The sequence below is a fragment of the Neopelma chrysocephalum genome, unplaced genomic scaffold (assembly GCF_003984885.1).
Source record: "Neopelma chrysocephalum unplaced genomic scaffold, ASM398488v2 Primary Assembly neopelma1_23, whole genome shotgun sequence".
Classification (NCBI taxonomy): Eukaryota; Metazoa; Chordata; class Aves; order Passeriformes; family Pipridae; genus Neopelma; species Neopelma chrysocephalum.
The window spans coordinates 6963108-6990197 of record NW_020897691.1 but is presented as its reverse complement, the minus strand read 5'-3'; the positions used below and the strand labels follow the sequence as shown (position 1 = coordinate 6990197).

Here is a 27090-nt window from a genome sequence, read left to right as displayed (position 1 = left end):
CTCATTCTGTAATCATGGCTTATTATCCCACACTTTTTTTCAGTGGCTTCTATTCATTTGAAATCATTCTGTACAGGAACAAGCCTCTTGCTAGAGCATTCTGTAATGAGCTATTGCTATGAAATTATTCACTGTGTTTCAGGCATGAATGAGGACACAGGTGATGCACACATGCTACTCAGGACCATGTAAATTTTAGAGAGAATCTACATTTAAAATAAATTCAAGTAAGGCAAAGTAGAAGGTGGTATTTATATACAAAAATTAAACAAAATAGATGAGGTTATGGCTGTAACACCCCAGAAAGGAACTGAACAATGCTCTACAGAATCCACTTTAAACAAGACAACAGTCCTTACCTCAAGCAGATTACAGCCTTTTAATATCTCCCTATATTCACTTTCCTTTCCAAACACAGAGAGGAATCTTCTTGAAAATTCAGGATTTAAAATATGGGGGTTTTAATCCACAAAGAGCAAAGATTAAACATTCCCTTATAAAAGGGATATAAACGCATCTGCTTTTATGCACAGTGACAAGCAAGCAGAGTAAACCCATGCAGAAAACTAGCTAAGAAAAGCATGACCTGAAATTCCAGAAAACAAATGGGGAAAATTTTTTTCAGGTAAATTTACTTGGGTAAAAAGGAAACAATGGAGTTTTGGTCAGCAGTAATGCAAAATTTGCTGGATGGTTCATTCAGTCCTGCTACTATACTGAAGTTAACCGAGAACAGTAGGCACAAGAAACATGTAAGACACTAGGCAGAGACATTCTCTAGGCAGAAACATTAGAGACAGACTTCTACATTTAACATTGGATTAGATTAAAAGCTTCTATTGCCAGAAGCCTGTTGTAATTATCTCTTAGTATCACCTGTCAGCTTCTGGGTGTCAAAGGGCATTTAAGATGGAGAATCCTCATTTGAATTCTGATATAATCTGCAGATGCAAAGGTGTTTCTTTTGTTTACTGCAGCTTGACAAGGCCTTTTTATTTTTGCCAACCATAAATATTAAAGACCTATTTTCTTAATTTACTTTAGATTTTGAAAGTCACTAACTTCTGCTACACAGAGATGGTAAGTTTGTACCCAAGACCTCTCCTTTCCCACAGCTTGATAGGTAAAAATCTTCCTGTCAGTACAACTAAAAGAGTGGAAGTGTTTCAATCTTTCCTACAGATGCTTCTGCAGGTTATGCTAGCTGACCATGTCCTTGGGGCCAACTGTAAAGCTAAGTTTGTTAGACCAGGAGCAAAGATCCTAGTCCTGTATGCCACAAAGTGGGAAAGAATGATGTACACCCTAAAAACTGACCTGAGGCATCTCTGAGGCTGGACAGATCACACATTTTTTGAGCATCGTACCATCCCCATCCCCTTTAGCCTGCAGCCCACCTCTGCCAAGGTGATGCTAAGACTGAACATCAAGCCCTGGCTGCAGCCCCGCTCACTCTTACTGCAGCAGGAGAATCTCGCACTTCACAGCTGCCCATCACCTCCCATGGAGGATTTGCTCCCTCCCCAGCTGTGCTGGTGCAGGATCATTTGCAAGGTCTCTAAACTAGATCTGTGGAATCACTGGCACAGTGATTTCTGGCAGCAGAGAGAGGGACAGTGGAAATCTCAAGATTAGGCCTAAGGGGCAGAAGGAGGGAGTGCCTCGACAGTATAATTTCAGGTGACTATACAGTTGGCATTAACCTACTCTTCAATGTAACAGCTTCTAGAATAAGACAATTACCTCAAAGTTATAATATTACATACAAACAAAATCTCTTTTCATAAATAGATATATACACACATATATACACACTTCTAGAACAGGAACTTTATGAAACTACTAAGTGAACTGAAGCATTTGAAAATTACTTGAATGTACAAGTTCCAGCCAGTCTTTTACTGGTTTTACTCAGTTGTATGAACCAGCACACATTTATCTATAAAGCGTTGTTCTTTATTTAAGTTAAACAAATTTTCAAGGATGGTTTCCATCTATAAAATGAACAAGTACAAGCTCTGTACAGCAGACTTTTCAAACCAACTGAAAAAAACAGTTTTCAAACTATGTTTTGAAAATCTGCAAAATAAACAATATCACCATTCTTGTTCTGAAGACGGTAAGAAAAGTTCTCAGGAGACTCCATCGCAATTTCCTTCAAGGGCTCTTAATTTATCTTTCAAATGGGTGAATTTCTTCAACATTAAAAACCCCTAAAATCACAGTAAGTAACTTTGGCACACTGTCATGTAAACATAACAAAAGGATACCTCTTCTTGTCCATTCTCTCAAAGAAAAGTGACACACAGCTCCTATATTAAAACCCCTATGAGCAGTACCCATGGGGAATTGAAAAAAATACTGAAAAAATATTCCTACTTTATGATTGCTGTTATCATTAAAGACTAAAAAGATGAAATATGGATTTCTTTTTTTTTTAAACTAGCAATTCTGATTGAGAGATAAGAGGCAGGTCAATACTTAGAGTTGCAACTGTTCATGTCAGTTAGTGCTACCCTTACTTTGATCAAAGTTGCAAATGGAAATACCTCCATGGTTGAAGCTGAGTGGCTGGGCTGGTGTTTTTTCCTTTTAAATTCTATTTTTAAAAACCTGAAACAATTGACTTGCTGCTGAGCCCATATTTCAGCATTTGTATTTCCAAATCATGAAGGAATCTATTGCTATGTTTATGAAACATCTTCAAGTTCTCAGCTAGGTTAAAAGGCTACAGGGAGAGACTAAACGCTGAAAATAGTTTAACCACTGCCTGGCCTCTAAACAGGCAAGTTTTTGAGAAAGTGGATTGTGAATGATAAGAAAAAAAAGTATTAATTATTCATTAAAAGAGTCAGATGATGGATGGGTAAAACTGGATTTAACGCCCTCATCCAAATCCAAACCCCCATGCAGGTACTTGCAAGTCTTAACTTTAGACACACAAGGTGTCTGTGGGCTCACTGACTGGCACCATTAAAGCCATGTTGCCCAGAAGAGTACCATCCCTATACCTAATGCACAGATGCAGCCAAAGGAAAATGAAAAATCAGGAACTACTCTACTCCCAGGACAAAGAAAGAGGGGGACTGTACCAGCATTCTACAGTACAGCACATATTCTTCATCTCCTTACAATCAACCATTACATTTTTCCAAGATCATCATCTTTCCAAAACCACTTCCTGGCACTTCATGTCTGCACTAATTTTTGTCAATACTGTCTCACTTATTAGTACTTATTTACTTTGCCTTCTCATTTTAAAAGCTCATTGAAACATTTGCTTTTAATAGAAAAGTATATAGTCTATGCAAACATAAGAAAGGACATGTCAAAGTTGGGGTTAACTTTGACAGTATTATTTTATAAAAATGACATCAGCTGGACTGAAGCTGCAAAACGCACAAGTTCTATGGTTAAAAACACAAAGGCTATGCAGGTATCCAGGCTGACTCCCAGAGCCAAGCCTGAATCCACTCAAAAGCTCCATTTAAAGAAACAAAATGGAAGAAAATTCCCCAGTAGTAGGTCTATAGATTAAGCAAGTGCAATTCAGAGATATTACATAGCTGCTCATCCTTGCAAATTAAAATTCAGATCTTGTGCTGCCATCAGTGATGTAACTTATTTCTACAGCTCAAAAGGGGAGTTTGAGACAAATTTTTCTCATTAGGGCCCAGAATAAAACTGTGCTGAACCAACACCGCTGCATAAAAGATCTGTGCAGTTTATATAATTTTATAACAAAGGAAGAAGTATTTTAAAGACTAAGTACTACAGAAATGATCAACACAAATATCAAGTACAAGTTTAACATTATCCAGAGCACATGTAATGAATTTCCAAGTTGGAATAAACAATCCAAGCGATCATCTGGGCAGAGGCATTGACTTTTTCTGCTATTTTCTTTTTCCTCCTGAGTTTCATGATCTCTCCAGTAAGGGTGAAGTGTTAAGAAGTAGATCCACTTTGCAAAGCAAAAGCATCCAGTGTTAGCACGGACATCACACTCAGTAGCACAAAATCCGCACCTTCATAAAGTTTCTCTCTCCTAGCACTCCAATCCAATTTCTGGTTAAACATATGTCAATCACTTTGTTGATAATTGCAGGATGATGAAAAGTGATATAAATCATTGGGAGCTGACAATATATATACTTTCATATATTTATATTTAGAGTCCATCATAGAAAAGTTCATATTCAAATTACCAAGTACACACAGGAGAAAAAAAAACAACTTCAAAATGACACTTCTGTTTCTGGAAATAACAAACCATGACTTCTATGCAAATGGAGTTTTCAAATGACCTTCTCCTAGTAATTTTTCCCACCCTCCCTCCCACACCCTGTTCCCCACAGGTGTTTCTTCAGATCCTTTTGTTTATCATACGTCAGTTGTTCCTAGAGTTAATTATCTGCTGTGCAAGTAGTAACTGAAGACAGAAGGGAACCTTGAAGTTTGTAGCACAATTCCTTCTTGGTGTGAAGTGATGCTCAGTGCCATCTTTGTAGTGCTCTGAGTTCCCTGGATCCCTGGTGTCTTCTTCAGCACTCTACTTTCAGATAAAGGTGGAATACTGAGGTATATAAGTTCCATGGAAAGTTTTAAGAAATACATCAGTAATTCAATCAAAACTTTGCCCAATGTTTTTCAGTTGAAATGGCATTTTGCTTGTAAGTCCTTCTACTGTTGCAGATTAAGTGTGAATTTCCACTGTTGTGACAAAGAAGGATTGCAAATCTCAACGGTGAGACCACCATTTTTGGCATTTCGGCTGTCTAGACAAAGGTTGCTGCCAACGTGCCTCAGTTTAGCATTGCTTTCAATTTGTTCCCATTTCTGGAAGAGAAAACACAGTTATTGACCTGGAAAGGTAGGAAAAGGAAGAATTCTACATCCTGTCCTTTCAAGTCTTCATAAGCTTCCCTTGCTTGTGCCTCAGAAAGCTGTGAAAACTGCAATAATAGTAGCAGTTTAGATGATTCTTGAATAAGAGTATGTAAGTCATGGCAAGCCTTGCCAAAACAGCTGTTCATTAAGCTAACACTCTGCAAGACACGCAGAATACACCAAGCCATTCTTCTCTACTTCAGAACTTCTCAAATACCCTGTTACCTGCATGAAACCTTTGGTCTGAAGAAAAAATAAAAATCCTAAAATCCATACACATACCACTACAATACTGAGCATAGAGAAGCAAGAAGCAGAATCAATACAGGCAACTTTACAGAAGTCCAGAAATTTGTCAGACATCTTTCAGTTATGCAGAAGACAACCAGTCAGTCAATCTGTGCTGTCAAAAGCTCTTTGCCTAACGTGATGTCAAAGGACAGAGTAAATCCCAGGAACAGGACGTTAAAAAATAAGGTTTTTCTCTTATATTTCTAACGTACTGTGCCCTGTAAACCTTATCAAGAAAATCTTGCTTAGTTTCCTGTTTCAAAAAGTGGCAAGAATACTCTTCCCTCATCAAGGACAGAGTTTCACTTATCTGTGTGCAAACAGAAATGCAGAAGCAAGGAAGCTGGCAGATGATCAGAACTGATGACTTAGCAGAACGAGATTAATTGTTACATGACTAGATCAAAAAGATGGTATGACTCTGCAAATGTGATTTTCCTCAGGCATGGGAAATAGATGAAGTTACAATACTGCATAAATAAAAACAAATTTAAGGAGTCTAGTGCTGTTACAAACAGGTCACCACTGAATAGAAGGAAAGCCAAAGAACACTCTTCTGAGACACAGACTACACAATCTTCAAACTTCATTTAGTAAGACTTTTCAAAAACACACTGTGGAATATAGAATCTATTTCAGAAAACAGATGTGGCAGTTGAAGACTGTTACACATCAGTGCTGTTGGGTGAAACCTTTACATAAGGCCCCTGTTGGGACAGAACCTCTACGTGACAAAAGTGACAAAAGATTATCACTGGCTATGAAAAGAAAAGCTCAACACACAAGCTTATTCCTGCTGCTCTGTCTAGACATCACGCATCCTAACTTTACACACATAAACAACAGCATGAAGAGTAGAAGCTATAGATGATCACCAGTGCATGTTCTTGCATTCTCATTCACAGCCCTTGTTCTCCCCACTGTTTGCAGAGTGCAGTCACAACATACTGACCTGTCTGCTGTCATTTTCCCTGCAGCCCTGAAGTTTTATTAGTGAACCAGGTGCTCTGTCCACAACAGTAAGGCACAAATCCATGTGTTTCACTGACTTGTCCTTTGTTAAGGCCCATTCCTACAAAAAGGAAGAAAAAAAAAAGTGTACAAAATTGTGTACATTAACAGATGCACATGCTATCTCTGCATATACAGCAAAGTTTAAAATCCTATAAGTAGCTATGTGTGAGCATTAGAATTGTTCATTGCTTCCCACAGAACAGGAGAGGAAAAACGTCCTTTCCAAACACAGTAATTCCAATTGCTTCCGTGTCCCCACGTCAGCTTAGGGCTAAACTGGCTGTCTGCTCCCTCTGCTGGCTTTACACAGCTGCAGCAGGCAGTCACACCGGGCTTCAGATGTAAAAATATTTGTCCGAATATTTATTTAGGTATAAGTTTATTTATGTGTATATATACATGTGTGTGCATGTTACACCCTCCCCATATCTTCTTTATATGTATGTATATATATTTTAAAAAAGGATGTAATTACATACATAAAACCCCTAAAAGCTTGGTCTGCAGCATCACTGGTCACCCTACTCACACACTGAACAAAGCATATGGACCACAGTGAGGAAACAGTAGTTCTTAATACAATAGAGACCACCAGAAAGCAATACACAAGAGGGCTAAACTCAAAGGTAGAGGGAAAATGTTCCTTCCTATCCAAGGCGTCAGGTACAAAAGAATTTCCATTAAATGCATTTAAATAGGCAACTCTTAAATGAGCAAAGAAAAGCTGTTCTATATGTAACTGTTGCCCAGCATGTTTGATCTCGGCATCTTCTTACACAGAGCCTGATCTTGCACTGATGTTTAGACTCTCTCCGCATGCCTTTCTCCTTCAAATTTGATCTCCAGCATCCCCATTGGTCGTCATTTGTCTAACTACGCTTTGAGGAAAAAAACCACTTGTTTAAAGCCACACTAATTATCCAAGTCATGCTTGTAACTACTTAAAATAGCACAATTAGCTTCTCTCAAACAACTAAAGAGGATTTAGTTGTATAATACAAAATCCTAGATATATGGGGCCAAGCCTGGTTCCATTTAAATGTTACTTTGCAAGCAATCAGTGTTTCAGAAATAAATTACATTACTAATCCCACCCCTTTTTTTTTAAACCTAGCCCTTCATGATATGAAACAGATACTTTCCTTCAGTGATCAGAAACTAAGACTAGCTATAACGGAGATAAAACGAAGCAAGTTCCACTATACCAGAGGAGAAGAAAAGTTGCAAACAGTGTATATGCTCAGAGCACAGCCATAGGATAGCTCTATGTAACACGTTGAAAATCAGGACATCTGAGAAAGCCTTCTATACAAGTACAAAATTCCATGGAATTTTTTTGGTCTCTAGTGTAAAAGCAAATATTAACAGTGACAAAGGAAGGGGATAATGTGATGCACACCGAATGTATCTTTGGGAAAAGCTATTTAGTCAATCTGTTATAACAACTGATCTGCTAATTTGGGTTCATCTTCCTATCACCAGTACATAGTAACTGCTTGAGTTAAAAAGCTTAGGTTCACTTTCACTTCTTTAAGACTTTTACTGTGAAAAACAAAAATTAATGGCATACAGACCTGGTTTCCCCCGGCATTATGACATTCATAAACTCCAACAACACCATCTGCAAAATGGCCCAAAGTGTCAAGGCAATTGGTACCCTGCTGCAAAGCCCCAAAAGCTATATCTTGATGATCAGGTACCCTAAAACAAAACCACAAATATCTGCTTAATTCAGCTGGGGTTTTTTGGATGGTTTTTAAGTTGTTTTTTTTTAACTCCTTGGTTTTACTCAGAGTACTTTTAAGATGAGACATTAAGGATCAGTGATGACTATCATCTGGAAATCTCAATCATCTTTTGAGGGGAGGCAATTATCTGATCATGAACTGATCAAACACAAGTAAACTTGCAAGCTTAGGACACAATACAAAAAGACTTGTGCCAGAGAATGAGGATAAACATATGAACTCAGCATAAAAATCAAATTAAAGATTACTTATTATTTAAGGTGACTCAAAGCTTAATGCTATCATTAAGGTCATCAAAACCTTTTGTCTTTTCAGGTAAGGTAGCTTGTGGCAGAAATAGGACATTCTACATTTTTCTCAGACTATTTTTTACTGAAATGTTAAAAAAGGTGTTAGGAATTAAAAAAAAAAAAAAGGAATCAAAGTTTTTCTGATATCTTTTTTCTAACAGTTACATATAAAATACACTTATAGTATGGAAACACCTAGGTAAGCCCATTCAGCAAAGCACAGTTGTGGGGTAGAGCCCATGAGTTCATGGGCATATCAGAGCCTTTAAAAACTTCAGACTAATATGACTATAATAATTCAATCCAGCAGAATGAGCACATGAGGGATGACACAGAGTAAGATGACATTACACTTCAGCAATACTTACAGTAGCACATTTTCCAGGAGAGCTTGCAAGACATATTTTTTCTGACAAATTAAACAAAACCAAATATCCTCTGGCACTTTTAAGAGAAAATAAAGGAAAACTTACTTCCCTCAGCATCACCCTGGTTTATGAGACTCCTTAGTATGTGTGGTACTGTATATGTTTCACCAGAGCTATAATAGCTGGTGCTTTTGCATCATAGCCTATACACCTATCACTAGCAGTTACCTGAATTCACTGACATGAAGTGCCATCAGGAAAAAACACCATGTATTCTTACAAACTACACACAGTATCATGCACCATTACACTACTAACTGGTTTATAGACTCAGATCTGACCAACATCCTTATTAATGGGTTATTTAACCACAACTTTTGTATCTTTTCAAAAAATGTTTCTCTTCAAGGATTTTTCACTGGTTAGGATGCATTCATGTTCTAGAAACTGTTAGCAATATTATCCCTCACTTCCCTCTTCTCACCCCTACCCAAAAGTCAGTGATTATCCAGTGACAAGAGACTCAGTTTCTTAGAGTCTCAGGCATCTGCCCTTGTCTGCCAAACATACAAGGCCCTCATCTGCTGACTCCTGTTACTTGTACTATACTGAGATTCAGCCTCCTTACTCAACTAGGCATGTGCTTAGGCAAAAGCACAAGCTTTAAAGGGATGACAACAGGATACAGAACAGTGTGCTTTTGAGCAAATGGCTTGTGTAGGAGACTAACTTCTAGGTAAGTTGAGTCCTTTGGACACTGTTCTCTAATATATCTGCTACTGCAGCTGTAGTTGCAGTAAGTAGAAAAAGAAAAAGCAGCTTACTAGGGAGAAGTTACTCTTAAGGGACAGAACTAATAGAAACAAAAAGCAAAGAAGCATGCATGAGGCATTGCATTCACAGATAAATTAAAAAGCATCCTTCACATCCAAGGAAGGAGAAAGAGAAACTGATAATTTCTGAGGAGGTCAAAAAAGATAACTGCATACTAGTGTCAAAACTCACCGTAGCTCAGGATAAACATTTTCAAGATACCACTTGAAGGGTTTGCAGCTAAGTCTCTTTCTGAGTTCCATTCGGCTTTGAATACTAGAGGAGAAAAAAAAAAGTAGTTTTCAAAGTCAGGCTGTTGTCTTCATACATGTTATGGAATACACAGAAAACTCAAGAACAGCTGAATTGTTGAAATAAACTGTAAAGTGACAACACGAGAGCCAGCACTGCTTTCACCTCAGAAGGTGCTGTCTCATGAAGAATAAACAAATAGGGCAAAGAAGCACTTGTGACTTACTTGCCATAAGGTACATTCCTGGCTGAAGGCACTGCTGCATAATAGAAATTTTTATACTCATCCATCCAGACTTCTGCTGCTCTGCGTGTATTTCTAGGAACAATCATATGAAACACATGGGTTATATTCTCTCAAAGTGCAATTAAACCATGTAATTTATCCTCAGTTTGATTTTAATCCTTCCTAGTATTACATAGTCAGCTGCCTCAAGCCAGGCAGAATAGTTCCTATAAAGGACCCAAGTAATAGAAAACCATTAGAGACTAACATAACTGAAATAAATGCATTTAGAACAAATTTTTTGTCTTTTCCACACTCATCACTGCTTTGGGTTTTCATCCAGAATGTAATACACATCTTGGAGTTCTTTCTGCAAACTTCATGGAATTTTTTACGCTGGCGTTTGGTTGGGTTTTTTTAGTAAGAGTAACTTAACAGAAGCCAAATTTAGTGAGTGTTCACCTGGATAAAGCAAGCTAATTGGAAACATAAAAATCTCAACAATTTTTGGCAATATTTAATAATGTCTTTTACCTTTTTGAAAGCAGATATGCTAACATAGGCAAGACATTTTCAGTCTTCATCCTATTCCTACCAGCACAGCATTCAAAGCTCCAAAAAGATATAAGCTACCATGAAGTATAAAGCTATGAACCAAATAAGTTCAAGTCTACAAGTCTGCTGCAGCTGAAGTAAGAGAAGAGAAGAAGGAATCAAAAAATATTTTTAATTCTTTAAAAATCAAGAGAGATTATTGCAATTAATGTAAAAAAAACACTACCCCAAATGCTTTACTTCTAATCATACACATCTCTAACTGAAATTCCTTTATTTACGTAACTGGTTCTTTAAACCTCCTTTTGGACTGCAAAAGTGCAATGGCTTTTTCCATTCCCTTGGTTCCATGTAAAACTCATTTACTTCTATTTTTCATAATTTTTGCTTAGAAAATTAAGTCTCATTTCACTTGAAACTGCCATGTTCTGAAGCTTATTTTACATTTGGCAGCAAGTTCATCTAAAGCAACTGGAGTAAACTCAGTCAGCTTATAGCTTCTTTAATATGATTTTCCAATTCAAAAGACAAAAGTAGTCAGGAAAAAGTGAGGAATCTTGCAGGTTGCCAAGAAAGAATAAAAATGTGAGGAACAAAAATGTTACAAGACAGACCTGCATAATTTTTCTGTTTGAGGACTGATTTTTTTCTTGCAAAGATTCCTTTAAATTTTTGCAAGCAAAATTCCACTCAATTTAGATTAGAAGGTATGTCAGTTTATCTTCACCTGCAGTCTCTCAGACCTGTGTCAGTGTCAACCACTCAGCATCTGCCCCTCTTGCTTGCTAAGCAAGCAGCTTGCCGGCCCACAAGCCAAAACAGATTTTGGTGGTTAGAGAGGAACTATGTGGTTTGCCAGGATTTAATGACTCCAAAGACACTTTCAAGGCCAGAATACATGCCTGCATTATGCTTCCCTACACTCAGGGATGAACAGTTCAGACTTAGTGTGACATTAATACAGGCACTGTGTAGATGCTGAGAACTGCCTAAACTAGTAAGGCCCCAAAGAAGCCAGGGTGCTGAGAAGCACAGCATAGAGTACATTTAATGCTGAGCCACAGTTAGTGAAACCGAGCACCAAGCAATGAGGTAGCTTTGCATGGAGCAGACTGGGGTCTGCAAGACTTACTGGCTTGTTGAAGTGGTGTATTGAAGCAGTGCATACCGGTCTAGCAAATACTGCAAGACACAAGCTGTATCTGCCCACACCACACAGTCAGGATGTGGTCTTCCCTTTCATGAAACAGGACTCCCAGTCTCTCATCCAGAATTACCAATTTGTTTTGGCTGCCAAAAGGCAGTGCATACTGACTAGTCAGCTAAAAATAGGATGCTTCCCCAGAGCAGTCCAGAACAAATTGCATATAGCCAAGGGAGAGATGTTGGCATAAGCCAACAAGTCCCAACTGCAAGACCAGAAGAGATTCCATGCGCCAAGTTTCTTGGCAGCATGGTCCTACATATATATCTGATAATATCTGTATTACAAGGATATCCCATTACCTTAGGTTTGTCATTCTCTTATTGGTATAATTGATTTTAAGGCATTCTGCTTTATAGGTTTGACATCCAAAAAAGCTAAGTGAGGAGGAAACCTTCAAATATATAACCTGTAAACCTTGCTTTTAAGTGATATACAACTCTTCTAGGTCAATTCAAAAATAATTCCATTGAAACAAAGAATTTTAATGGTATTTCAGAATTTGAGATAGCTGGACAGATAAGGACAAAGGTAATAAATCACTTTCAGAGAAAGGCAGAACTGGAAAGGGATCTGGAAAGGGTAAGTACCCAAGACACTAGTTTGCAGGCTTCAGCTGTCCTCACTATTCAAGTACATGTGGGATCTCTTTGCAAAGTCATTTTGAACACAAATGACTTAAACTTGTCACAGTAATTGTGAAGACATTTGAGAGATCAAATCACAATGATGATTTGACTTATCAACAAAATCAAAAAGCTTTAATCCCAATGAACGCAGAATCTTCAACCCATGCCAATACGATGCATTGCTCTATCCCTGTGTGCATACAGCCTCACCTTTTTCCTATTTTTCCATTGAGCTATGTTTAAGTACCTATTTACATCACAAGAAAAGCAGCATCTTGGCAACACCTCAAAGATGGAAAAGCTGCAGGAGTGGGAAAGCTGCACGTTATATTTATATATTTATTCACTTTTATTAACCATGCTCCTTGTTATGACGTCCATTTCAAAACCTCGTGAAACTAAACCAGTTTCATCCTAAGCCTACATAATGCAGTTTAATCGGTAGATCTTTCTACCCTCCTGATGCACACGATAAATGCTGGAATGGAGATATGAGGTATTGAGGATATTTCATTGCTAGCTTTTGTTTTCCCATAAGTACTATTATTAATTTTTCACTGCAGCATAAAATACAGATCTCAAAGAACAGGGGAGCAGAAAAAACCCTACTATAACTAGTGGAAGAAGGAGGACAGTGACTTTATTTTAGCAGACTATTGAATTCACTAAAGTCACCTTGGTGGTATAATCAGCATGGAAGGGAAGAACTACACCCTAAGGAGATTCCTCAGTCTAAAGTGAATCATGAGTCCAAAAATATCAGGAACATTCTTATGAATTTAAGAACATCTGCACTCTCTGTGTTGCTTCATGTTAAATAGAGTTTGGGCTCCATATCCCTTCAAGGGTAAAGAAATAGTTTTATTTCCAGCTCTTAATCTACAGAATCTTTAGCAGAGACTTGTACTTCTTCACCCCCTGAGCAATGAGCATTCTCTAAACCAAAACCTACAGTGATTCTTCAGCTATAGCTGATACAGCTTTGATCAAAATGTCCACCACAGTCACATAATACTTTTATCCGCATTCAATAAAAAACACTATGAACATAAATCAGCACTGCTATTCTCACTTTAAAGAAGAGAAACTGAGGAGATAGCTCACTATTTCAGCTACTGCTGCACATTGTACCAACAGCAAAATTAACCAGCATAATAATCTAATCCCTTAAAACTGCAGTTTCTTTGGTCTATAGAAAAAGCATCTTCAAACACAGCACCGGAAAGGCAAATGAGAGAGAATGAAATTGCCAACAGACTGGCACAAATATCAGAATCAGTCTACATAATCATTTGCATCTCACATACTGACCATGCATTAACAAAAAGCAAGCCCGTTCACAACTTATTGTATTCTGCCTCTTAATGAACAATGAAACTGTTTCTATAAAATGAAGTTTCATGATACAGTTCTGAAAATAAAGCCTTCTTCAAAACCAAATAAACACAAAGTGCTCAATAATGATGGAACGCCAAGCTAAGCATTTCCTTCTTTTACAGATTCTCAGTCTGGGTCCACTAGAAGTTTCCCTCTTTCAACTCTGATTCTTCTCCCAATCTACAATAACTGCCTCAAAGTCATTAATTTATTTTTAATTAATATTTTTCTATTATAGATAATATTGCATATATTTCTAAAGACGAGATCCCTAAAATGAAATTACTGCCACCTGCTGATCATCTGAAGAAATCCAAAACATTGCTGTTTAGCTGAAGCCTTAACAGTTACCTTGCAAACACGGTACCACTCCCACCAGGAAACGTGTAAGGATGCTGTTTGCGGAATACGTGACCCACTCTGCTGCAAGGGATGATTTCTAGGCTCCCACCACATTGCCAAACTCTGAATGAGATCTCTGAAATAAAAACACAAATGAAAGACCAACACCATAAAACACTGTAATTTTGTAGCATACTATTTACAGAGAAGGCTTTTAGTGATTATTGCTGAGAAGATCAGTAAGGCAGTTTTCTGATAAATTCTAGGATTAACAAAGGCATACCTGAGCATTTCTTATTCTGCAAGATCATGAGAAATAATCATGTTAACTTGGAAGCAAAACTGTATGTTTTCTCCTATCTGAAGTTACCAGTATTCCCTAAATCCATAAACCATGATGTGATTTGCCAGAGTGAGTTAAGTGTATGCATACTATTGCTATGCTCTGCCTGAAGGGTAAACAACAGTAGGTACACTTAACACATAAAGTACTGATCTAGCTTATAATAAAATTTTTCAGCTGAAGATAGAATAACACAGTGGACAAAAATCAAGGCATAATAATCAATAGATTCAAGCTCCTAACTTATTATAGCACATAAGCAAACACTCCCAAACATTGGCTGTAGAAGGAGTTAAGTCAATCTTGACTTGAAGATAGACCAAATAAAGACAAAACAACTGTAAATTGAAGGTTATGGACAGCACACTTCTAAGCCAATCCAGTGATCTGAACCAACTAGTGATGACAAGAAGGTCTAGAAATATTTATACACTTTTCTCAACTTTGGCCTTTGATAGCAGAAGTCACCTACTACTGACAGAACTTTTCCTCATTCATTCCAATTAAGTGCAGTAAGAAGGGTGCTTCCAGTAGCACTGTTTCAATTTTGATGATTCCCTCTTCAGTCCAGCAGCTGTTGCTAGATAGCCTTAGTTTCAAGCCTCTTCATAATCACTGTCTTATAACAGATTTAAAAAAAATGGTCTGCCCAAAGAAATAAAAATAAATAAATAAATACATAAAAAAGATGCTGTGATTTCAGCAGTGCAAGTTAACTGCCATTATTCTTGATGGTCTCTGCTTTCACAAGGGTCATTTCCTATTCGTTTTACTTCAGTGACAAATTCTGATGCATAGGGGCCAATTAGGCATATTCATGTACCCTAAACAGTCAACATAGTCCCATCTATAGATAGATTATCCTCCAAAATATGAATGACCATACTGCCCTTGACAGTAACTTACAGTCTTGATTTTACAGTTGAATTTATGTGGGACAACAGGCAAAACTAATTTTTAAAGCAAAGATGACATTCTCTCTGCACATTTTTCAGAGCACTGACTTCAGCATTGCACCTCTTATTTTGAGAATGAAAAAGAATCACAGTAAATGACTGGTTGCTGCTAAAGAAGTTAGAAACATAAAAGTGCTTTTGCTACAAGATTAAATTACACATGGATAGAAGACTTTAGGCTTTTCCATATCTAGCTCAAATTTGGTTCCATATTGCTCAAACAGTGAAAGCAAAGGACTAATAGCTTTCTTGTACCGTTTTGAAGCATTATTAATGGAGTTCTGCCATAAAGTTCATACAGTTATTAGCCCAACATTAGGGGATACTGCACTCAGTAAGAACAGCCTAGTGAAAGAAGACAGAAAGATCTGATCAAAGACAAAGGCTTTTGCATTAGACAAGCAAGTGCAGACTAAATGCTTGAAATATAGTATCAAACTTATTTAAGTATTAGTAAATACATGCCTCTGAAAGAGATGGACTGAAATTCTAGTTAAAAATAAAGGTCAATGCAGTATGCCTCAAGCTCGCTTTTTAAAATGATTCATCTGAAGGTTTAATCCAAAAAGTCACTGTCATCTATTAAATGTATGTAGACATTGAAATAGTATTTTTGTTTTACAAGTAAGTTAGAAATGTTTTGTGTCAATTTTTTTCATTATTCATAGCTTCCTTTACTGTGTACATTAATTTCATTAATTCTCCCTCTATAAATTCCCAGAAACATAAGCCTACACATGTATACTTTCCAGCACCTTAAATTGGGAAGAATCTCAAAAAAAGGTTAAAATTATTACAAATAGCTCCATGGGAAAGGCAGCAAAAGGACTAGCATATAGGGAGAAGCAAACTAATTTTTATTTGCACTAACATGGCTTCTAAAGCCTGCATGGATTTTTAAAAAAAAAAAGAATATACAGCATCTAAAATCCAAAACAACCCCACAATCCCAAGGCCAGGCTGAATCAGGCTCTGAGCAATCTGGTCTAGTGGAAGGTGTCCCTGTCCATGGCAGGGGGGTTGAAACTAGATGATTTTCAAGGTCCCTTCCAAACCAAACCATTCTATTATTCTATGAAGCTCTCTTAAAGCATCTTCATCACACTCCAACAGTGGGAGGAGAAATGTTACTATTGTAACAATTTCAGCGGATGTCGTTTTTAATTGAAAAGGCATAAACAGCATGTAAAAAATTCTTGGATATTATATTACACCTCTCTAACAGATTTGTTCTATGTATTATAGTGTGTCATCAGTAGAGAAGGCAGGGAATGTCTTAATAAGAAAAATTAATAGGAAAATTAATTACAAAATTAATAAGAAAAGCATAGATTTTCAAATTAGACCTAAACCTTCTAATGGTCCACCCAGTTCTCCAGTGTACTCTTATTCTCCTAGGCTTAACAAAAAGCATCACGAAGATGGTAAGAATTAGAGTTTATGATTTGAGACAAGCTGAACTAACCTTGATCTACATTTCATACAGCAAGCTCGTGTTATCAGTCACATTTAGCAACAGTCTGAAAATGCACCTATCTTCATGGTAATTTGGCCAATTTAGGAAAAGTACCACGGGCCCATCTTGAAATTTGTCAAATTTAGACTATACTAGCATGTGAACAAAACCTCATATAAAAGCTGCTCTGTACATTCTTGGGAAAAAAGCTAACTTTTATAAAATGAATAAAATGTGCAGAATTATTTTGCAAGTCCATTTAGCAGTTTATTTGCATGTAACACTGATCCACTGATTCAGAGAGGCCGGAGGCCTGACAAGTGTGCACGTTAAATTTTAAACTGTACATCACAGATTTCCAGTATCTGGTGTATGTGCCATTTATTGCCAATTAAATCATATGCCATGTGGTTTTTACTTGTCTTCAGTTAGTCTGACAGCTAGGAAAAAATCATTAGCTGCCTTCTGCCTGCTTTTCAAGAATCCCTAAGTCTCCATCTCCTCCTTCCTGTGGAGGAGGGGGATCAGATTGCAGCAGGAGCAACATAAACAGCTTTTTGCACCCTTGAGTGAAGAGCCATTGCTTGTGCCCTTTCCTGCTATCAAGGCCTCAATTATCAAAGCATAAAAGTAGTTGATAGATGTTCAGAAAAAATTCAGTTGCTCAAGTACATGTTTGCAGCTAATCAAATATTTAAGTGCTCTAGTAGCAAGAGTGGTTTTCAGAGTGAATAGGAGCATCGCTGTAGGAAATTTATCCAATGATTTGGCAGGACATTTAAAAAATGACAAATTATTATATTTATATTAATACAATTTAGCAATTTACAGCCAGAATAGTGAGGAAACAGAAACATGGAATGTAATTGTTCAGAATACCTAAAAGTATTCTTCAAGTACTGCATAGGATGGTCAGAGACAGGACTGTAGGGATGCCTCTTCCAACCTTAGTGCGTTACAGTAGTGTTAAACATTTGGTTACCGTGTCTCCATACTTAGTGTGCAGCATACAGCAGAAATTTCCTTGTAGACCAAGCATACGCTTAAGGCATATGCAGATTTCAGTAACTCAAAATACTCACGGGTTTTTACAAGTTCGAGGTATTTTAGGATTTTGTAGCTGGCACGTGCAGTAGAGAAGTTTCTATCATTAGAACTGTTCCTAAAACACACTATTTGGAACGTTTGAGATACATCCCTACCCAAAAAAACTACACTAATGACAGACTGGAAGTCTTGAGAAGTTTTAGAATTCTGCTGCTTCCAAATCTTTTTTTGTTTTCACACAATTATACCAGTCTTAACTAGAGAAAAACTTTGTTCAATACTGTAACGCAAACAGCCAAAAAAAACCCTACTAATCCCAGATTTAACCACCAGGTCAAAGCAGAAGTGGCTAAAGCACAAGTTCTCTCAGGCCCTTCTCCCTCTTGCTTAAACCCTGCTCACTTAAACATCTGAAAATAAGGAATTACAGAAAAAATGCCTTCTCAACCATCATCATCTCCTAGGGCTAAAGCAGCGGCATAAAACTACAAAACTCACTAAGTTTAGATGCCAGGCAATATTCTATTGCAAAGGTTAAGAAACAGAATCAGGAAAACCATGACTCCATGACAGTAAAGGCAATGATGAAACCCATTCTCTTTCAAGACTGATCAGAAGGTAAATAATATACATACCTAAGTTTTCTCCACCCCAAACATCCATCATCATGTCATACTTTCCTAGTTCTTCAAAATAGGATTTGTCCATCACAAATAACCCACCAGCTATCATAGGTGTCCTAAACAAATAAGAAAAATTAAATTAAATACTTACAGAACCATGAACTGGGGGTCACTATTATTTGCACATCAAGGTTAATATCTCCTTGAAAAAACTGGCAACGCTTTTGAATGCAACTAATTTTGCACCTATCACATCAAATGTTGTCTGCACTCATTTCTATGGCATATACGATGCTATGACCACTTTCTGAGGCAGCTTCAAAATCTTCATTCGGTTCACAAGTTCCTTATGTAAAGGGTGGCAATCTGTGCCAACAATAAAACATTAATACCAATGCTGTATTTTTAGTCCTCAAAACATACAATCTTTAAACAAAGTGACATCTACTTTTTCCTATGGGTAAATAATTTACCAATGTGTTTTAAACCATTTTTTAAAATACAATTTATTTCTGAGAGTCTCACGAGGCTCCATAAATATGAATGAAATTTCAATATTGATGAAAGCTATAGTAAAGATCCACTTTCAGATTCAGAGATGATGATTTCTTACTATCTTTAGTTGCAAAACTAGTCTAGTCGAGAAGTGGTGTTACAGACATACTTTATGGGAGCAACGGGATTTCCTTGTCGTGCTCTTCTTTGCTCTGGTGTCATGTAATCCCACTTGAATACAAGGTTCCAGTCAAAGCCTTCAAGAAGAAAAATAGGATGTTAAAAAGACTGTGGTCATCATTCAACTTTTAGTAACCATGTTGACTGAAAACATTGGGAATTAAAAATTTTAACTTGTACAAATTTCTGGGTAGAAAACAAACAAGTAGGAGACCAGGTAAATAAGTTGACAGGACAACAAAAACGTCATCTCAACTACCAAATAACTTTGATTTCTCTTGTCATCATCTATCACACAAAATAAGAAACCTAGTCAACAAGTGATATCCTTATCTCAAATAGAACATCATATGAAGATCTTCCAATCTTTACAAATGCTCCCAACAGCTTTTACTGCACAACTGCATTTCCACTCTTAATAAGTGATCACATATTTATGTTTGCACAGGCTTTATGCAGTACTCTTGGTACTCTATCAGCAAGAGCGCTCTATCATGAAGGTCACAACAAGTTATGTTCTTAACTTACCTTCTTAACATTCATTCAACTTCTTACTTTCCCACTGTCTTTTTAAGAGTATCATTTTTTAAACCTAAGGCAAGTGCTAGAGCACCAAAATCTTACTTAGCTTACGCATGTACATAAAAGTGTGTACACACAGCAACAGCTGGTCTGGTCCTGTCATGAGTTAAGCACGGAAGCCCATAAAGGTCACTAGTACAGACATGATCAGTAGGTCACCTATAGAAGCTTCCTACCTAACAACCATTAAATTAACTCCTTTAGGCAATGATACAGAGCTGGTATAAGACAAACTCCTTATAGGAAACACTTTCACAACAGTTTTTGTGCTGGGTTATGCCCATAAGCATGAACATCTATTAAAAAAAACTCCACAAGGTCCACAGCCCTCTCCCAGTACACCTAGAAAAGCAGCCTTGCAGAGTCTGCCTGCTGCCAAACACATTTAGATCCTGTGAGGTCATATAATGAATGATTTCCAAATTTCTGGTGCACAGATGTCAATACTTTTCTTTCTCCAGCATAAAGATAAAGAAATTATTTTGTGGGGAAGTGGAGAAAAAAGCCAAAGTAAACAGACAACAATTGCAGTCATATATCTGTCTGCATCTGTAAAGGTGCATACTAATGACTGATGTAGAAAGTTGAAAATAAAGCAGGTTTTCATTGTACCTCACAAGATACTTAACACAATACAGAAATTATCGTGAACAGTCTTTACAAGCATGTATGCCAGCTCTTTCTCTACATGTTTGAGTATTTCATGAAGTGTTGCACTGTAAAAATGAAAGACTGTTTAACTACTTCAAAACTCCAAGTAGCAAAACAGTAAAATGGTTACAACATACAGTACTGCAATGCCTCCAGCAAGAAGAGTAAAATGAGTTCCAGTATTTCCATGTGGTTAAAAAGTCGCATTTCATCACACATACCCAGCAAAATTACTTGCATCTGGGAGAACTTGAAAATCCTACTGTTCTCCAGCAAAAGCAGAGGGATAGAGTTACCATATACTCCAGTGAACACAAGGGGTCTCTTTTGGAACACAGCACTTTCACAAACTGAACAAGTGTATTAATTCTCTGCCCATTAAAAACTGGTTTTCCGTCTCCATTTTCACAGACTCTGGGAAAAATCTGCACTCAATGAGATAATATCAGTAACTCTGTAAAAGGAATATTTTTAAACACAAGTGCATACCCAATATGAAATTCTATCCAGTGTAAACTGCATCACAGGCATACTCTAAATTATCAGATCTCAGTTAACTACAGTTTATTCCAGTAATTACAGTATTTCTCAGCGTGGCATAAACACCTTGCAAATCCCCCCCTCAAAAAAAAAAAAGTGTAACATGAAATGCATGGATTTAGTATTGGTCAGACTTGGGAATTATTTCAGACATGTCCACTTAAAAAAAAAAAAGTGTGTACCATTTGCTAGGTTGCTTGTCTTGGGTGATTAAGTCCTTTCAAAACAGACCGGGCACAAATGCTGTCCCAGCTGTTTCAGCTCACCATGCTTCAGCCACACAGACACTGTATCTAAGGTTGAAAGCATAGATTGGTTTCCATGTTTAGACTTGGCCTCAGTGGAAGTGTTCTGTGATGCCAAATGCTGTAGTGCCTCTAACATGGCAATCAGTCCTCTGGGAACTGACAAGAAATATATTATTCATATTTCAACTGACCCTCAAATAGCTTGAAAGGCTGGTATGTGCAAAATTTCTAATAATGTTAAAAAAAAAACAACCGAGTTTCTCACTCCTCAATCCAGAAGTACATAGACTTCATTCACTTAAAAAAAATTAAAACCCCAATCTATTTCTATTGTGTACATGGAGAGAAAATGAGTACTGAAAAGAAAGAGACAAATTAATGAATTGGGAGACATCGTTTCAAAGATAAAGTGTGAAGAGCAGTAACAAGAGAAACAATCTCTCAATCTTCTCGTACTTCGCTTGGGAAGAACTTAAGAGCATGAACCCAGCAGCAACCAATCTAATGTTTCAAGGAAAGAATTCTTCCTCCTACTGCAGACAACAGTAAAAGCCACATAATGGTAAAGAGATTTCTGTACTCAAGGTTTAATGAATAGACTGGGTAAAGGCCTTAAGGTTTAGTAATGCTGGCACACAGATAATAGCACAGAACTATACGTCAGCATACTGTGAATATATGCACCATATAGGTGTCATTCCAAAACATTAATAAGAAGGATATAGAACCTCCCACCTCCAGATCACTGATGAACTTGTAGCATATGCAACATTATGCAAATATTGCTTTTATTTTAGTTAACTGGAACAACACTTTGTGGCCAGCTAGAGACCAGAACCTAAAAGAACAGGTCTGAAAATGGTTTTTGGTTTCCTCACTCAAGAAAGTTCATTCAGAAAAAGCTGAAACACTGTGAGAAGAGCACTCTAATTTTTATATCATGGTTCATCTCATATCTTTATGCAGACAGTTCAGTTTCCAGGGTTGTGGGAATAATTATTTACAAATAATAGAAAAAAAGGAATAAGTGGGTAGAGAACAGCTGTTTTAAATACTAGATTCTTATTAGCAGTGAAAGAAGTTTTAAAAGCCTGTAATAAATAAGGATTTTAGAATGTAGTTGCCTTCTCCCTCTTTGGAAAAGAAGAGGGGAGGAATTTTTTGTATTTATTTTTATTTAGGGCTTTACAAGTCTTTTTGCTATTTGCTGTCAACAGTTTATACTAGCTACACATATCAAAACTGTAGTACTTCTAAACTCAATTTAACAGGGAATTTTTTAATGGCAAAGAAATAAACACTAAAAATGTTCATGGTATGTTAGTCTCTTCACAATAACAGATCATGGCTAACAAACACTCATTTTTTTTAAACACATTCCAAAGCTTTCTGCTTATTCAGAAGAGTTGAATTTTTTAAGGAAACCAGCATCTTGAAACAAACCTCATAGACACTGCATTGTTGATGGGCTTCTAAACTAGTGAGCAATTAAAGCCTATCTTATCTAAAATAAGAATGACAAGCTCTGACTATAAGCTTCTTCTGACATTTACACAACCCTATAAACATTGGAGCGAGTCTTACATAGTCTTACATACTGGTAAAAGGCAGTATAAACTTACAAGAAATAGTATAACAAAGATGAACTGTTTTAAAGCAGAGAACAATAAGGCCAATTAAAATCCAAGGCAAGAAACAAGTGACCTACAGAACTTAGAACTAGATCTATGACAGCGAAGAGCGGTATGTTAATTGCCCATTCCACAACTGCAGTGATTATGAGCTTTGATTCTTGATGCCTTTTTTTTTAAAATCTGTATTCCAGTACAGGTACATACCGCCTTTTAAATCAGCTGACGCCCCCACGTACTGGAAGTTGTCCATATTAATTACATCAATAATAGGAGACACAACTCTGGTCTTGTCCTAAAATAAATATTAGAAAGTAATATTGAAATAATGAAATCAATATATAAAGACTCAGACAGGATGTGATGTTGAACAGTTCAGCAGGATTTAATTAGCATGTCTCCCCCGGCTCTCCCTCTACTTCAGCTTACGGCTCTGAACAGTCACTGCTGTGAACAGCATTGCTCAGCATTGCTTTAGAAAGCAGAAACCATACGATATGACTGGAAATCCTCTTTCTATTCTAGGCTACTTATATTCAAGTAAGCCCCCTCTTCTGACTTGCTCTTGAAGAAGGCAGCAAACTTGTAGTTCTAAAAGGAGTTGAACAAACAGCACTTCTATTCTTACTTTTAAAACCCGCTCAAAGAAAAGAAGCATCCGGGGAATTCATATTTTCCACAGCAAGTCTCCAGTACTATGGTCCTATTATTTCAACCTTTAAGGGACACTTAGGCCCTTCTGAAATCAGAAAAGTCTTAGGTTAATGCCAACCCATTTCACACTAGAAGAATTACACTTCAATACTAGAAACTCAGACAGGAAAGAGAACCTAAAAAGCACCTCAAACTAACAAATGCTGTTAATTTCCAGCAGCCAGGATTCCAGTGGTACAGATAACCGCACTCCTCTGTCCAACTGTGGTCTCGTATACTATTCTGAGCCATGTTAATTTCTTTAGCTGATGTTTTTGCCAAAATAGTTTAAGAACAAAAATCTTTCCAACAACTCCACATGCATCATCAAGTAGGATCACAAGACCTCAGTAGTCTAAAAAAAGACTCATCTAATGTTAGAAATGCAGTATCATGGTTAAGCCATTTTGTCTCCATGGTTTATTGCTTGAATTCAAAATAGAAGTTTTGAGCTGCACAATTTAACATCATTCAGAGAGCAGATAACTTCAGAACAGTGTATCACCAAATCTGTGAATATAAAAAAAATTTTTTTAACAAACTGAAGATATTTTGTTAACCCCTGTTATAGAGAAAGTGTTCTCAAGGTTAAAAAAAATATCACATAAATGTCACAATTTTAAGAATTTATAAGAACTTATTTTATAAGTACATATTCAAACAACAACATATATATTCTAAACAGTGGTTCAGCAATGTATTTCCTTTGCTAATCAGTATTATACAGATCAGAGTGAGCCAAACCAGCATGAGAATAACTTGAGCTCATAAGAAAAGACTTAAAAGCAAATCTTAGTCAAATGCTTTGCTTGGTCCAATAAGGGTATTTAACACCCGTTTTCTTTTATTGAACCTTAACTATTCAATCTGTGCTGATTTTAATGAACCCTAATTTTATAAATGGCATTTACTAGTTCATTCTGCATGAGTAAGCAAAAGGTCACGAACTTCTTTATCAGCCAAAAGAAAAATCCAAGCAAACTTAAGAGAATCCAAGCTGAAGACTATGCTAAAAGCTGAAGACACAATATTCATACCTACATTCCCTTTTAATATCACTGCAGGTATACTACCCAGGCCCAGTATCTGTTTTTATGAAGATGGAATATAACACCTAATCTGGTCTGCTACTAAGTATTAACTAGTTTGGTTTAAAGCAAAGTAGCAACACAAACAAAAAAGGCCAACCTGTCCTATTCCCCCATCGATCACATCTTAAGCTCCTGGCCCTGTTAGCAGTAGCCTCAAGACCAAGTTTGCAATGGCAAGCACACAGTATTGGTAACTGTGTTGTACTTGGGAGGCAATTACAATTTACTGCACCCTCACTGCAAAGTATTGCATATATGTACCTTCCTATATCACTGAAGTGCTTCGGGTGTACCCACGCCTTTATTTTAGGCATTCTGTATAGAGTGACAGAATTAATAAACTCCTTTAAATAAAGACTGATGAGGCAGAAGATATCCAGCCTATTCAGTTATTCACAGTATCCATGAGCATAAAATACAAAAATGAAAGCACCCTTCCTCTCTTTCTCTCTTTCCTTAGCTGAAACTGAGACAGCTTATAAATCTATGCCCACCTCTAAAAACATTTTCTGACAAAAGTTTATGTTTCTCAAATGGTTCTACTTGGCAGGGTTGAACCTGATGGTAAGAGTTGCCCAAGTCATCAGGTGTCACATTAGGCAGAGATTCATTTAGGCTTCAACTTATCTCTGCTGTGCCAAGCAAGCAGGGAGCATATTGTGTCTATACATTTGGGATTTCCTCAGGCTTTTACTTCTGGTCTGATTAGTTCTATCAATATCAGTGCGACAACACACTAACATTATTTGCTACACCTAACATTATTTAAACAACTCCCAGTTGTTTCTCTGACAGCCAAATACCCAGGTTGTGTGCATTCAGTTCCATATATAATCCTCACATTGTTGACTTGGAACCATGCTGTTCCTTCTATGACTTGAAATTACAGATTTACTCAGTAGCAAAGCAGAGAAAAGATTTGCACATTCTTAAGTTGATGCTTTGCAGAGCATTATGAAGTTGTTAATGCAGAGACTGGTAAAAAAGAGCTTGCGGGTCTTCAAATTGCAGAGAGTTCACTCATTTAAAACACTAAAAAGCAGCTGCTCCTTTTAATCACACCACGGATAAATAAGTACCTTGCTTTAGGATAATTAACATAGAAATCTTTTGTCTCCTAATGGAAGACACAATTGGAAAACCACATACTTCTTGATGAGGATAATGAAAAGAAATTGCCTGCGAATATTGCAGGTCTCTAGTGCCTGAAAATTTGTAGCAAGCTATTTCATCTTAATATTTCATAAGGAAGTTATGAGTGCTCTAGAGACTTAGATTTTATATATTGTTCTCATAAACCATCAGAAATTATCCTCAAGATTCTGCATACATTGCTTCCTCCCCTCTAAAAATTTCAGGACACTTCAAAGATTAAGCTTCACAACACTCTTAAGAGAAAATATAAATATTTTCCTTTTAGCATTGTGCCAGTTAAAAGTTGACTTATTCAAAGTCACAAAAATTTGAGATGGATATGAAAAAGGAAACGACAGCTCATTTCTTAATCTTAGTTATTCCTTCCTTTTAATATCTTCTTTGTTTTAAAATATCTTCCTGAAAGTGATAAAAGGATTTATAGCTATTCTATGAAAACAGATGAGTTCAGTTCTCCACCAGAATCTTTCAATTTATTTTGTTTATGTAACTGCTGTATTATTAGAAAAAAACAAAGTGTTTAGAAATCTGAAATGGAAAAAGCCAACTAGACAATTGTCCATGAAATCACTAGTAGTTACAGATGTTTTCAGGATTGTATATATTTATTACCTAGGTTGACATTTTTGAGGAATTAAAGGGTTAACCTCCACAGTCTCATCATTTAATCACACAGACACATAGACACACACACACACACACACACACACAAAATCTAGAGGGCACAAAAGGTAGCCTTAGGAAATCAGGCAGAAAACCATTCTCCACGAAGGAGAAAAGAAGATATACTAGCTCCAGGTTACAGAAATATGGGTACATGCGTTGAACTCTAAAATATTCACATTGTGTGTATGTTGTTTCTGCTTTAAGCATTTGCTCAAATTGCTGAAGAAAAATCCCTAGCAGAGTCAGACCCCTCTAGGAATGCTAAGCAAGTATGGTCCATGGAAAAAAAAAAAAAGATACTCTAACCAGAAAACTATCTTATGGAAGAAAACTGTGGGATAGATCATCCTCCAACTGAAGAGGAAAGCTCGATGTCTCAGATGTATGTCAGATGCACAGCCTTCTAAAGTGGTTACAGCACATCTGATAGGAGTACTGCAGAACTGACTCAATTCAGACTGTTTCTTGGAAGCTATAAATTTTTATATTGTAGCACACGCACAACTAATCTCCCACAGAAAAACTCCAACAGAACTAAATGCCAAGCAGGCAATTCTGGAACAAAAGAAAAAAAGAAAAAACACACTTTCCACCAGATATATAACAGATGCAGCAGTGTATCAGAAAACATTGTATTAATGAACAGTAGCCCTGACCTGAAAAAAGTTACCTGTGAGGCCAGAGCAGAAAGCAGTTCACATCTACTCAGCTTCTTGTCACTGAGACTATCAAGA

The 27090-nt window shown here is 36.9% G+C and overlaps 1 protein-coding gene across 1 annotated transcript in view; it reads right to left on the bottom strand.

Annotated features, from left to right (window-relative positions):
* Nucleotides 1-1934: 1934 nt before the first annotated feature.
* GALNT2 (polypeptide N-acetylgalactosaminyltransferase 2) overlaps nt 1935-27090 on the bottom strand; it is a 48357-nt gene continuing 23201 nt past the window's right edge. Inside the window, exons 9-17 of the mRNA XM_027683410.1 lie at nt 22959-23046; nt 19089-19176; nt 18437-18540; nt 14009-14135; nt 9893-9985; nt 9607-9690; nt 7770-7896; nt 6134-6253; nt 1935-4839 (exon numbers count right to left, since the gene is read on the bottom strand). Of these exons, the coding sequence (XP_027539211.1) occupies nt 4684-4839; nt 6134-6253; nt 7770-7896; nt 9607-9690; nt 9893-9985; nt 14009-14135; nt 18437-18540; nt 19089-19176; nt 22959-23046 (987 nt within the window). The 3' untranslated portion in view covers nt 1935-4683. The remainder of the gene's footprint in view (nt 4840-6133; nt 6254-7769; nt 7897-9606; nt 9691-9892; nt 9986-14008; nt 14136-18436; nt 18541-19088; nt 19177-22958; nt 23047-27090) is intronic.